At 35.0% G+C, this 15,359-nt stretch overlaps 1 protein-coding gene across 1 annotated transcript; it reads right to left on the bottom strand.

Moving 5' to 3' along the window:
* Positions 1 to 880: 880 nt before the first annotated feature.
* p2rx3a (purinergic receptor P2X, ligand-gated ion channel, 3a) lies at positions 881 to 7,546 on the bottom strand. The gene is made up of 12 exons (XM_067382868.1): positions 7,413 to 7,546; positions 6,378 to 6,513; positions 6,221 to 6,292; positions 6,060 to 6,129; positions 5,838 to 5,940; positions 5,619 to 5,696; positions 3,584 to 3,725; positions 1,585 to 1,721; positions 1,409 to 1,502; positions 1,250 to 1,315; positions 1,095 to 1,172; positions 881 to 1,003 (listed from the first exon to the last, which is right to left on the bottom strand). Exons 1-12 carry the CDS (start codon positions 7,544 to 7,546, stop codon positions 881 to 883), a joined length of 1,233 nt encoding a protein of 410 aa, XP_067238969.1.
* Positions 7,547 to 15,359: the final 7,813 nt, after the last annotated feature.

Below are 15,359 nucleotides of genomic sequence, written 5' to 3'. Positions count from 1 at the left end.
TGATTTTGGTGCTCTGAACCACTCATTCGAAACAAAAGATTCGCAAAGCTTCGAAGCTTCATGAAGCAGTGTTTTGAAATCGCCCATCTCTAGATATTGTTGAATAAAGTCGTTTTTTTTGCGCACAAAAAATATCCTCGCCACTTCATAACATTAAGGTTGAACCACTGTAGTCACATGAACTGTTTTAAATATGTCTTTAGTAACTTTCTGGGCATTGAAAAAGGAAATGATCTTGCTGGCAATGCAGGCCCCACTGAGCCATCAGATTTTATCAAAAATATCTGAATTTGTGTTCAACAACATGAGGGTGAGTAATTAATGACAGAATTTTCATTTTTGGGTGAACTAACCCTTTAATTATTGTTCATAATTGTACACTCTCAGTCAAAGGTTTAACTAAAATACTCACTTTTGATCTTCTAAAGACTTAAATGCTTAAAATTTAATTCTGTAGACAAATATAATTTGTGAAAAATTGTGATTTTTTAAAAAAAACAACATGTTGATAAAGTGTCCAAGAAACTCCAGAAAAGATGTTTTTGATTGTTTAACATTTTTGGGTTCTACATAATTCTCATACTTACATTTGTGTTATTACTATATAGTTATATAGTTTAGAATTCATTTTTATTCTAAAATGCAGAAAATAAGAATAAATAATGAGCAGGTGTGTACAGACCTTTGACTGGTAGTGTATATGTTTTCTGCGGGTTTGGGTTTGAGTGAAGAATGACTTTATATCAGTTCATAAACACCTCTAAAGACTTAAAACAAACTAAGATATTTATACTATTACTTGAAGAAACAAATAATTATGAATCTAGAAATAAGTAGCTGAATTATTTAAAAGGCTCAGGGGTTTGTCGGACCACGTGACTCACTCCTGTCGTCCAATAGAAAAGGTTCCTGAGTCATTTGTGGTCTTCTCCAATGCTTTGATTGACGCTTGGCTTCCCTGGTAGGGTATATTGTTCCCTGACTCTGACACAATGCCTGACACCTGTCATGAAGAGGACAGAAAGATAAGAAATCGCTCTACTTGACCTCTGCACACTTATATAAGTAAACAAGACAGATAAACAATCTGGCACCTCTTCAAATTTCTTTGCTTTGTACTCGTCCGCTCCTTTATGAAAGTTGAGAAGGATGATGTCACAGAGCACTGTAGCCTGCAAAAATATACAGAAGTCAGATATGTATGTGCCTCTGTGTGTTTTTTGCCAGCATTAATCTTTGCATATCTTACCAATCCCACTGAAGTGAAAGCTGTGACCAAATTAATCAGAAATGGCACAGCGTTAAACTTTCCAGCCTGCAAATAGATATGCAAAGTTAGACACACAAAAGCCTAAATGTGTCATATAAGCTGCTTTATATAGCGAATATCACTATACAGTCTACCTACATTGCCAGACACTATTATTTCAAAGCGGATAGCAAAAGCTTTATGAAGCGTTCGATACTCAGTCCCATCTTCGGACTGATAGTATTTAGCAAACCTGGAAGAGAGAAAAAGAAGATGCAGTAGCAAGAAAGCAGAATTGCAGAAAAGTGCATAGCCTATGTGTGATCATGTGCTACCTGAAGTTATATCCTTTAGAGACTGTGTTGTGCTCAAAAGGAGCATCCAGGCGGGTGAAGAAGTACTTGGGTTTGCAGTTCTCCATATCATAGTCAAGATTACACTTCCAATTGATGTTAATTCCAATCTCTCCTCCCTGGCACACACACAAAAAACAGGAAAACAGGCAGATATTTTATTATGTGACAAGGTGTTTCTACATTAAAACAGATTACTCTTTTTGTTTCCTCTAGGACAGAATTAAACAGAATCCAGCTCCGTCTTTTCACCTATTTCTTACACACTAGGCTACTATTAGGCTAAATAAGTAGGCCTATGGAAGCGCATTGTTTCCGCAACGAAGAAAAAAAGTGACTTGCGACATTTTATCTCACAATTCGGACTTTTTCCTTGCAATTGCTACTTCATTTATACCTCATAATTCTGAGAAATAGATTCAGAAATGGTGAGTTATAGGCATACACTCAGAATTGACCTATCCCCAGGAGTTTGATTGACAGGCGATCTAACCAAACATAACGCCGAATCCGCCTTTTTGTCTGACAAAGCAGTCAGGGGCGTTAGTAGATTTATGTCGGGGGACTTGAACTTGAAAAATGGTGTGTACTGACATCTTTCCGCGGTTGAAACAACATTACTTCTGATGTTCATTTGATGCTTTAAATGAATTAGTAGGAATAGATGATCGGTTCACGAGCCGCTTGAACTGAGGCGCTACAGCGATCTGTCCCGACACATTAAGAGCCACAAAACGGTATTTAATGTTTAAATTTCTTTAAAAATGACAAAATTTGAAATGTGAAACTTTGTTTCATATCAAAAGTAACGTGCTTTGTCTTGTCTGTGACACGTTGTCAGTGTCCTCTTTGCTTCGCGATGTATTTTTTTTTGTGTGAGAGCGGCCTAGCTTGTGATTTAGTTTTTTTCTGGCTTTGGCCTGCATTCAGTGTGACAAAGCACAGCTCAGCCTCGTGATTCTTCTTTTCTCCTTTAGGAGGCGATCTAAATGCCTTTTTATCTATTAACGGCAACACCATGAAATCTCTAAGCCCTGACTTCTACTAGAAACTTCTACTAGACCAGGGGTTCCCAAGCTTTTTTTTTTTTTGTCAGCCAAACCCTTAGACATAAAATATCTACACTTCCCCATGGTTCTGCTTTGATGGTCATTCCTTTATCCTTTAAAATTAGTTTATTTTCTTTCATTTAGTTTTTTTTTCTGGCTTCTGACTGCTTTCAGTGTGGCAAAGCACAGCTCAGCCTTGTAATTCTTCCTTTCTCCTTTATGAGGGGATCTAAAGGCTTTTTTTCTCTATTCCCAGCAACTAGACCAGGGGTTCTCAAGCTTTTTGTCAGCCAAACCCTTAGACGTAAAATATTTACTTGAAAAACCTCTGAAATTTAAAGGGTTAGTTCACATAAATTGAAAATTCTGTCATTAATTACTCAATCCATGTCGTTCCACACCCGTAAGATCTTCGTTCACCTTCAGAACACAAATTAAGATATTTTTCATAAAATCCTAAAGACGTATTTAAAACAGTTCATGTGACTACAGTGGTTCAAACTGAAGCGATACTTTTTGTGCACCAAAAACCCCCCAAAATAACAACTAGTTACTAGTAACAACTAGAAAGCATGGATCCATCCTGCCTTGTATCAACATTTCAGGCTGCTGCTGGTGGTGTAATGGTGTGAGTGATGTTTTCTTGGCACACTCTGGGCTCCTTAGTACCAATTGAGTATTGTTTAAACACTACAGCCTACCTGACTATTGTTGCTGACTTTATGACCACAGTGTACCTTATTTCTGATGGCTACTTTCAATTTAATTAGCCTTTCATCAACTCACAAACCAGACTGTAGCACAATGGCGATCAAAACAAGACGTATTAACTTTTGTTTTAACAAATTCGGCAGCAGTCAAAAAAGATGAAATGGATCTCTTTGATAAATTGAAAATAGTAAGAGATGAGAGGCAAAGCTGAGTTGACCTACATTATCAGCAATGCTGTCCAAACTTTGATTGACGCGTCTCAGGATATCTCCCACTTTGAAGACAGGACAGAACGGATTGTTCACTGGGTCATTAGTACAGTTCTGAATGTAAGACTGGTTTATGCTTGAAGGGAAATTGCCCCTGTGAAAGTAAGAGAGAAACAGCACATCAGTAATCTGAAGCAATATTATTATTATTATTATTTGGGCTATTTGAATTTCCTTTCTTTCAAAAGGGGCACTAAAATAATTACATTTACAGCTGTCAATAAATTAAGGGCTGTTGATGAACAGTGTAATTGAATTAATGGCCTTAATCAAATTAATCACAAGGTAATTGAAACACATTACATTATTGTGGCAGATGAATAAAGCATTGAATATGACCAATGCAGTCAACATATTGTTTATTTTTATATCATTGAACATACAGTAAGTCTATCATTTGGCCCACAGTCCATTTTGCAATCAAGTTTTTATTTATTTATTTTTATTTTTTTTAAAATCATATTTTTTTAAAATAATTGCGGTACATTCATACACTACATTGTATGGAAGCTTGTTTCCGTCACAGAATAATAAAAAAAAAAAGGATAATTGCGACTTTTCTTCCTCTCACAATTATGAGTTTACTTTTCTGACTTTTTTCTCAGAATTGAGTGATATAAACTTGTAATTGCAAGTTATAGTCAGAATTGTGCGATATAAAGTCGAAATTGCGTGTTATAATGTCAGATATAAACTCGCAATTCTAACTTTTTTCTCGCAATTCTGACTATAACTCGCAATTGTTTATAATTTGCTATTCTATCTTTATAACTCGCAATTGTTTATATTTTGCTATTCTATCTTTATAACTCGTAATTGTTTATATTTTGCTATTCTATCTTTATAACTCGCAATTGTTTATATTTCGCTATTCTATCTTTATAACTCGCAATTGTTTACATCTCACAATTCTGACTTTATAATTTGCAATTCTGACAATAACTTGCAATTGTGAGTATATATCTCGCAATTCTGACTTTATAAGGCAATTGCGAGTTATAAAGTCAGAATTGAGTGATATAAACTTGTAATTGCGAGTTATAGTCAGAATTGTGTGATATAAAGTCGCAATTGCATGTTATAATGTCAGATATAAACTCGCAATTCTAACTTTTTTCTCGCAATTCTGACTTTATAACTTGCAATTGTTTATATTTTGCTATTCTATCTTAACTCGCAATTGTTTATATTTTGCTATTCTATCTTTATAACTCGCAATTTTTTATATTTCGCTATTCTGTCTTTATAACTCACAATTGTTTATATTTCGCTATTCTATCTTTATAACTCGCAATTGTTTACATCTCACAATTCTGACTTTATAATTTGCAATTCTGACAATAACTTGCAATTGTGAGTATATATCTCGCAATTCTGACTTTATAACGCAATTGCGAGTTATAAAGTCAGAATTGAGTGATATAAACTTGTAATTGCGAGTTATAGTCAGAATTGTGTGATATAAAGTCACAATTGCGTGTTATAATGTCAGATATAAACTCGCAATTCTAACTTTTTTCTCACAATTCTGACTTTATAACCTGCAATTGTTTATATTTTGCTATTCTATCTTTATAACTCGCAATTGTTTATATTTTGCTATTCTATCTTTATAACTCACAATTGTGTTTATATTTCACAATTCTGACTTTATAACTCACAATTGCGACGTTAAATCATGCAATTCTGACTTTATAACTCGTAATTAAAATTTTATATTACACAATTCTGAGAAAAAAAGTCAGAATTGTGAGATGTAAACTCGCAATTGCGAGAAAATATTTTTAGAATTGTGAGATAAAAAGTTGCATATCTTATAGAATATCTTTTTTTTTTCTTTGTTCTTTTTATTCAGTGGCAGAAACAAGCTTCCATAACATTGACAGCCCTGATTTAAATTAGATTTAATTCTGAAAATAAATTTTAAAATAAAATAGGTTCTTACTTCTCATGGTTTTTAACCCTTGTGCAGAGGTAAGAAACTCACCTAGTGACATTGAACTGAGGGAAGCGAATGCTGTTTTTGATGAAGATGGTGAAGTTCTCCACTTCTTTCATTGCCGTTCTGAGAGTGAGCAGATTAATGAATGTGTCTAGCATTAAAATATTGAAACACATTTAATCCAGTCTATTTTGGATTACAAGACAACTCCCACTGCGTATACAATATATGAATTACAAGTCCAAAAGGTTGCATTGTTCTTACACGTTAATCTTGTCATCTTCTGCAGGGCACCAGCCTTCAATTTCACACCATCCTGTAGTGCCATTTGTAACATTATTGTTCAAGCATGTGCCTGTTATAATACCTGTGAAAAAGACCAGGAAAGTATTAGCATGCTTCTTTGCTACATAGTTACTCGCTGAAGTATTTTAAGTATTAGTAGACCTGAAAGAGATGTCAGCCTCAGAAAGAGAACAAACTCACCATTCCCTAAATGTGAGCCAAGTTTCTCAATGCACTGAGCATCAGTACTGCATTTAAACTTGTTGTCAGTCTGACAGACAAAGGAAGAGTAAAGAGAGAGTGTGTAAGTAAGGTTGCATATTTAAAGTATATAAGAAAGTCTGCTGAAGTTTGGGTGTCACCTCAGGGCACCGTCCTTGCGTCTGATTGGCTGTGATGACCATTTTGGTGATGACAGAGAACACTGAAGCACCCTGAAAAATGTGCAGAAAGATTCACCTCAGACCAAGACTTTGAAGAGGGGGGGGGGGGGGGGGTTCAAAATGCACATTTGCTGACCTGTGATGGAACTACATAGTCTGCTACGTCCATCACACGGTTAGAGAAATTGCCCAAGCCCTTCACTTTGGTCATGACTGCAGACTCAATCCCAGTGTCCCGGAGCTGATGTCCTTTTTCATGCATAAACACCCAACTGAAAACACAAACACGCACACTTAACAACAAATACGTGATCGAACATGTTCATTATTAAAGGGTTAGTTTAAAATGAATTTCAAATTGGTGGTTCGGAGCATTTATCAAACTGCCAAAGTCACGTGATTTCAGTAAACGAGGCTTTGTTACATCATAAGTGTTTCGAAAAGTTACAAAATTTCAGTGACTTTGGCAGTTTGATTCACGTTCCGAACCACTGATTCGAAACAAAAGATTCGTCTTACGGATGTGGAACGACATGAGGGTGAGTAATTAATAACAGAAATTTCATTTTTGGGTGAACTTATCTGATTTTTTTTTTTTTTTTTTTTTCCAGCTAAAAAAATTAAGTCATGAAATGGATAATAAGCACGCTAATTAACTTACTAACCATATAATATAATTATTATATAATTATCCTATAATTATTGCCATAATAAAAAATATATAAAATGTCTCAAAGGTGCACTGAAATATTATGAATGTAATAATATTATATTTGAACAACATATTATTTAAATACATGTAAATCATTCATCATGATTATGATAGATAGATAGATGGATGGATAGATGGATCCATTCTTTTCTTTTTTTTTTTGTTAGTCATTAACTAATGGTGCACTTACACCCAAATGCAACAAAACAGAAATAATACATTTCAGCAGTTATATTAATTAGTTCCAAACCTTCATATTTCAAAACATTTGCTTACATTTCTAAAGGTTAATTACATTTTCTGCTCTTCAATCTCAAACACCATCAAGAACAAGCCCATCACTGCATTCAAAGCTTATTTCTTTTTCTCCATTTACTGGCCCTTAAACCAATATTTTAATATTTAAAATAATTATTAGGTTAAATTAATATTAGCAACTAGCAAATAATCAAAACTTACCAGATGAAATACAGAATAATTAACAGCTGGACGACACGGTTGATGATTCCAACAGTCCAGCTCTTCACCACGACTGATTTGGCCGTTTCATAGACAAAGAAGTCAGTGAAGAAGCTCAGCACTTTGGGAGCCATAGTAGAAGTGTGTGTAGTTTAATGCTAACAAGTGAACGCTGAAGAAATTGAGATCCAGTGCAGGACAAACCCGTGTGTTCCTCACTACTGTGCGTCTCCTGAATGAGGGATCTTATTTTACTTGATGGAGAAAAAAAAAAAAAAAACTTTTGACCACATTTTCCCTCCCCCTTTTATGTTCATGCCTCTCCTCCATCAGGCCCCCAGGGGCTTTGGCTGCATTTCCTTAATAGCATGCTCACTTGCTCATCTCTTTTCAGCTTTATTTTAGGGACTACATCTAATTATAACAGTTGATTTGTGAAAGCTCTTTAGGCATGCATGCTACAAATTTAATGTATATCTAACTGCAACTCTGGGGTTTGTTACATTTTGATTGGCATTTTCACCAGTCACAATAGCATTACCATTGTTACCATTACCATTTCGCCTCCAAAACATGTATCATGTTGGTACTTTAAGTAAGTACATTTCTAAAAACTCCAAACTGATCACCCTTGAGACAAAACTATCAAGTCAATTTAATCATTTAAAACCTGATATAGAGTACAAGAGTCGGGTTCCGGAAGAAAGTTCCATAGGGAAATTTGATGATTTTAAACCTTTAAAGGGTTAGTTCACCCCAAAATTAAATTTGTCATCACTCACCCTCATGCCGTTTCACACCCGTAAGACCTTCGTTCATCTTCAGAACACAAATTAAGATATTTTTTGATGAAATCTGAGATTTTTTTTTTATCTCCCTTAGAATGCCACATTCAAGGTCCAGAAAAGTATTAAAGACATCGTTAAAATAGTCAATGTGACTAGTTCAACTTTAATGTTATGAAGCAACGAGAATACTTTTTGTGTGCAACAAGAAGAGTTTATTTGCAAAAACAGATAACTCCATTTTTATGAATTCTCACAAATCATGTTTTTTTTTATTGTGCATTCCAAGTAATAACAATCAAACTGCAGTTGGGCTGTTTTGATTAAGTAATGATAACTCTAAAAAATACAGGTAAATTAAAAAATTTAAATTCATTGAAAGTATGTTTTATATATTAAAAGTTTGTTTTTTAGCAAAAGCAGATAACTCCACATTTCATGTTTCATAGTTAAACAAAACCCAAGTAATTGCATTTAAAACACTCTCAAACACACATGTGCACACAAACGCACACATACACCCACACACAAACAGATAGGCACACACATACACACACACACACACACACAGACGAACGCTCTCTCTCTCAAACACACACACACACACACACACACACACACACACACGAACAGATCGGCACACACATACACACACACACACACACACACACACACACACACACACACACACACACACACACACACACACACACACACACACACACACACACACACAGATCCAATAGTATGTTACTGCACAACCGGAGGCTGCAGTTTCAGGACCGCAGATCTAGGACCGCAGTTCTAGGACCCTAGTTTTTCGTGACAGCGCCACCTACCGTACTGGATGATATAGCGATGGCTGCAGTTTCAGAGAGGTTAATTACTAGTGTGCTTTGAGTCACAATTTTAAATTTAAACATGAATTTACACAAAATATAAATGAAAATTTTATATCAATTTTAAAACAATTGTAAAAAATGGAGAACTTTAAGTCTTAGTCTCTTGAATTATACAGTATATTGATTAACCTCCTTAAAGTGAATTAGCTCATTATCAAGTAAGTTAAAGTTGGAATCAGCGTATGCAGTCACTAAATTACAGCCGATATTTTAAAGGTTGTTGAGAGGCAAGACAAGACACAAAAATGATTCAAGAATGTTTGTTTGTTTGTTTATTTATATGTATGTCATTTTTGCGACAACAGCACCAAAGCGAACCCCTTTTCCATCAGTTGCTGCATGGATAGAATGGCTGTAGGCTTCAACTCTAGAGAAAGATAGATCGAGAGACAGAGACAGAGAGAGATAAATAAGAAACATTTGTTTAACATATTCAACTGGAATATATATTATATATATTTTATACTTAAATATGGTAAAACAATGAATATTAAGCCACTGATCACACTTATACATTAAGCTGCAGGTAAATCTTACAAACCTTACATCAACCATGCTCTTGTCATCTGATAAGTTTAATTAATGTGCTGGCTAGATTCACTTATAATACTTCGTCATTAAAACTCAACAAGGATTTATGAAATCATGGCCATGAATTAACATCGTAGTAATTAATAAAACTAGCTCACAAACTCTTAATTTGGTGGGAATTAATTATTAATTAATAGTTAGCAGTTCTCAATATGTAAACTTCGCACCGTTTAAACGTTATCAAATAAAACTTAATTAAATATCGGTACTCACCGTTTGATTGCTGTCCACATTGTTCATCTTTAATTAGTGTTGATCCAGTACGGTAGGTGGCGCTGTCACGAAAAACTAGGGTCCTAGAACCGCGGTCCTAGAAATGCGGTCCTGAAACTGCAGCCTCCGGTTGTGCAGGAATACCCTTCTCCACAGATCGGCACACAAGTACACACACACACGAACGCGCACACACACAAGCAAAAGGACAACCAATTTTTCAGCATGTAAGTCGTGTATGGTGTACAAGGACTTACAGGAGTCGAAATCATAAATCCTCGATCACTTTTAGTGAGCTTTGATAAAACTTCCCTCAGCTAGCGTGTATTTTTGAAGTGACTAGAAGCCTTGTCACCTGACCTGAATACTGCGCGTTGATTCGCTAAAACGGACTTATCGGTTTCTGTCTGTACACAAACAAGGGCGCTTGTCGGCTTCTGCTGTAAAACGTGAACTTGCGGGAAAAAAAAACCCTGAAAGTGGGCAAAACCGGCTCTTCTGACAAAATGGATTTAGGGTACAGAACGTGCTATATATGGAGAATAATGCACAGCACTTAGTTCATTTCTTTTAAAAATGGCGTTTATCGGTTTTTGCAAATTAACTCTTACTTTATTCAACAATTTCCTCTCTACCTTGGACCTTCAATGTGGTAATTTCATGGCTTTCTATGGAAGATAAAAAAAACTCTCGGATATCATCAAAAATATCTTAATTTGTGTTCAGAAGATGAATGAAGGTCCTATAGATTTGGAATGACATGAGGGTGAGTGATTGATGACAGAAATTTCATTTTGTGTGAACTAACCCTTTAAAGCCAGTCTTACTGTGAGCTATGAGGTTGTTAATCTGTGCTATATTTGCTGCAGTTGAAGCCATCACTCTGCAGTATTTCAACTTATTAATGTAGCGAAGTTTGCGATGTTGTGATTCAACTTAGTTTAGTTCATGGCTCAAATGCTTTAACAATTTTTTTTTTTTTTTTTATTCCAATGGGAGAAAAAAATAGAAAAAATGAAATGAAAAAGTGTGCGGTCACTGTTGCAAAGAATTGTTTAGGGTTGTAGATGTTTCCTGTCAAACCAAACCACACCAGTGTTTGGTCAGTTTTACCACTATTACACTGCGTTCCAAATTATTATGAAGTGACATATCAGTAAGATTTCAGTACAATAAACATTCAGATTTTAGTTTTTCTAAGAAAATGTTTATTTATCCATGTCTTTTTAGATAACTGGTATCAATCTCAGACAAAATAATTTGCCAGATCTATGGAAACCCTACTTAGAGGTTGTTCCACATTATTAGTCACAGTTCTCATGCAATATGAGGAGGAAGAAAGATCTTTCTGAAGATGAAAAGCATGAAATGGTGCAATGTTGTGCAAAAGGCATGAAAACAACTAATATTGTGTGAAACTGAAGGGAGATTATCGAATTATCATAAGATTTGTGAGTGATTTAGAGAACAGCAGAACTCGGTCAGATAAAGGCTTATTAATGAAAGTTCCAGTCAAAAAAATTAATTGTATTAAAAGGGCAGCTATAAAAAAGCCAGTGTTGAGCAGCAAACAGGTATTTGAAGCTGCTGGTGTCTCTGGAGTCTCAAGAAGCTCTCCATGCTGGCTGGCAGTTGTGTGTAAAGATGCATTTTAGACACCACTCACAAAGAGACCAAAGCTCACAAAGAGAAACATTTACAGTGGGTTTAGAAATACATGAAGACTCATTTTTAAATAGTTTTATTCACTGACGAATGCCGTACTACTGAGTTCTGCTGTTCTCTAAATCACTCACAAATCTTATGATAATTCGATAATCTCCATTCAGTTTCACACAATATTAGTTGTTTTCATGCCTTTTGCACAACATTGCACCATTTCATGCTTTTCATCTTCAGAAAGATCTTTCTTCCTCCTCATATTGCATGAGAACTGTGACTTGCTTAATAAAGTGGAACAACCTCTAAGTAGGGTTTCCATAGACCTGGAAAATTATTTTGTCTGAGGTTGATACCAGTTATCTAAAAAGACATGGATAAATAAACAAACACACATTTACTTAGAAAAACTAAAATCTGAATGTTTATCGTACTGAAATCTTACTGATGTGTCACCTGCATAATAATTTGGAACGCAGTGTGGAAAATATGGGCATGCATTAATCCATTTTACTTTTTCAAAATGATTTTTATACCACCATCAATTCCACCCCACACTGAAGCAGCAACTTGTATGTAACATTAAATTAACTGGTTTTATTCATATAAAACAAATATTTAATATCACTGATCACCAAAAAAACTATTTATGGATTAAATTTCACATATTTTTTTGTGTTTTCCAAAAGAATCGAGTTTTCTTGAACACTCTAATTTTGCATTTGGTTTATTTTTTGACTAAGTTTCTGTACCAACTGTGCACACCGGTTTACTTATTATATATTTGTGGCCTTATGTTTCGGTTCTCTTTTGTCTGATATTATCTTGATGTTTTTTGAGTTAAGATGTTGTGTTGTGTTGTGGTTTTTGCTATGGATGCCTGTGTTCCAGAGATTTGCTTTTGTTAAAGGGATAGTTCACCCAAAAATGAAAATTCTGTCATCAGTTACTCACCCTCATGTTGTTCAAAACCTGTATGAGTTTCTTCTGTTGGATACAAAAGATATTTTGAAAAATGTTGGTAACCAGACAGTTGACAGTGGCCATTGACTTCCATAGTAGGAAAAAAAAAATAGTATGGAAGTCAATGGCTACCGTCAACTCTCTGGTTACCAACATTCTTTAAAATATCTTGGTTTTAGTTCAACAGAAGAAAAAAAAACAGGTTTGGAACAACATAAGGGTGATTAAATGATGACAGAATTTGCATTTTTGGGTGAACTTTCCATTTAACTATTTTTCATATGGGCATTTCATGTGAAATATTGTTTAAGAGGGGTGAACTTTAATGCTTACTAAAAATCATGTTTTCATACAAATCACAAAATAGTTTTTCTGTTACATCAGGTTTTGTACACACTAATGCCATTTGCTATTGGACAGCATAGACAAGATTTATTGACAAACAAGTGATGGAACTGCCAATCACAGATTATCCTTCTCTATATTGACAAAGACTCTATAGGTATGCCCAGTGTTTTATTAAAAAAAAATTATAATTGAACATAAAAATAGGATCAAAGTCATTTAAAAAAATAAATAAATAAATAAAAAATGAAGCTGTTTGCCTTCACAATACCCAACCCTTATTTACTGATGGATGCTTCTCTGGTCAGCTATAGGAAATTTCTGGAATCATTTGCACTTAAAGTGAAGATCACATTTCCTCATCACTAAAGTGAGCCCATTATGTTTGTGGTCAATTACAACTTCACGTCATCAATTGGAAAGCTTTCAGAGAAGCGTTTTTGAGTGGACACAACTTCCCATAAATGACATGCTAGAGCCATGAACAGCTTTGAGAACTGGCATTATTGACTCACGCATTGCATAAAATGGATTATCCTTCAAAGAGGACATACAACAACACCCATGAGACAAAATGGGAGTTTGACAGATCAAGAGTGGAAGGGATGTTTTTTTTTTTCATTTATCCATTTTACATATACAATTTTTTTTTACAACACAAATGATAAACGTTATTTCAATTTTATCATAATTTTAAAAAGGCACACTGAGAAAGGAGAGAAAGTTATTCAATTTACATCAGACCATCGAACACAACTCCACCCGTCTGTCATATTAAAAACCACGTTCTTTTCAACTTCCCTTTGCTTTTGCCAAACCACATATCTTCACTATGAAGGTCTTATGCTGTATTAAAAGCCACAAGCTCTCATTGTAGGCCATTACTGGTACTTTATACCCCTCAGGGGGTTCAGTTACTTGCCTTTCAGTTCTAACAAAGTCATTTTGGAAAGGGTGATTGGTTGAGAATGCCTTGCTACTTAAGTGGGTTTAATGTTCCTAAATTATAAATTTAACAGATAAGGGGACAGTCCTCATAATTTTAGGCAGTTAAAAGAATGTTTTGGGTTCAATACTAGGTGAACTCTATCCACAGCATCTGTAAAATGCCAGTGAATATCACAGAAAATCATCTTGACTTATGAATAGATTTTTAAAACATTTGAGTGGGTTTTAAATTGGCCACTAGTAGGCTTTTACAGCCTTGTTTTGTTAATACTTGCGTGCTTGCAGCTATTCTAATGCAAACTTTCAGGGAAAATGTTTTAAATAAGGTCTGAAAGAGTTATCAGAACCATATGATAGTGACGCTGAAGTCATGTGACCACAGTGTAGTGAGTTTATAGCCTACGTTTAACTTTTGACTTCTGTCAATTTGTAACTGGGCTTTAAAATTCATAAAAAGTTGTGAAGTCATTTGTGAAGATTGTCATAAACCAAATGCAAGAATCACTAGGTGCGCCCCAAACTATACACTATACCCTTGTGCACTACATACTCATCTGTGTAGTGTGTGAATTTTATAAGGTTATTTTGTCATTCAGCATCAGAGGCTGATCGCCCCTCCCCCTCCGCTATGCAATCAAAGCTGCAACAGTCATTCTGGCATTCCATGCTTCATTTTTTCTGTTAATTTAGTGCATCCTCCAGGTATTTAAAGTGCACTTTTTCTTTTTGGAATTTTTGGTGTGAACAATGCTTGTACTATTTATACTTAAAAACGTCATAGTGTGCATAAGTATGCAAATTGGGATGCACCTATACACTTTTGTTGGTCACAGAGCTTATTTTCTGCAATAATCCAAATGCCAATGGAAAAATCCTATTGGGTTGTTTGTTGAGGGAACCAGAGTGATTTCAACTTACAAAAATGTGTCATCACTACAACACTCTGTAGGCCTAACACTATGTCTACAATGGATGCGGCGTGGCGCGACACAACAAAAGAAAATACACAACATCCTTAGCAACCACTCTTTGCAACGTAAACTGTATGTTCTCAATTGATATTGTTCATTGAAGCTTACTGTATTATGTAGAAGAGTGTTATGAGAAAAAGATCGAGTGAGCGAGTTTATTACCTGCATTCAGATTTAGCATTTTCCTTCAGGTCAGTCCTATGTTCATAATAAAAAAAAAGTTTAAATGTCCGCTGCAATATCTTGTCCTTTTAACAATTAAGGGGTTTTCCCGTGACTGACAGCGCTAGTTAAAGCATTTATCAGTTGTTTCTTGTTCCATGTTCACAACAATTCAGTCTTTTCAATGTAAAAGTCTTCGCTACTGACTGACACACCCATAAAGAGTCTTTGCCGCCATCTAATGGCGTAATAATGTAACCGTTGCTGTTCAAGGTAAGGGACTTTTTTTCCGGCGGAATGAAGGCTTTTAGAAAAAGTTTACTTCATGAAAGTTGCATTGATATATATTTCTGGCTTTAAAGGTGCCCTAGAACTTTTTAAAAGATGTAATATAAGTCTAAGGTGTCC

This window comes from Chanodichthys erythropterus, chromosome 1, assembly GCF_024489055.1.
Source record: "Chanodichthys erythropterus isolate Z2021 chromosome 1, ASM2448905v1, whole genome shotgun sequence".
Taxonomy (NCBI): domain Eukaryota; kingdom Metazoa; phylum Chordata; class Actinopteri; order Cypriniformes; family Xenocyprididae; genus Chanodichthys; species Chanodichthys erythropterus.
Note: the sequence above shows the minus strand (reverse complement) of the source record. Positions and strands in the feature narration are given on the sequence as shown.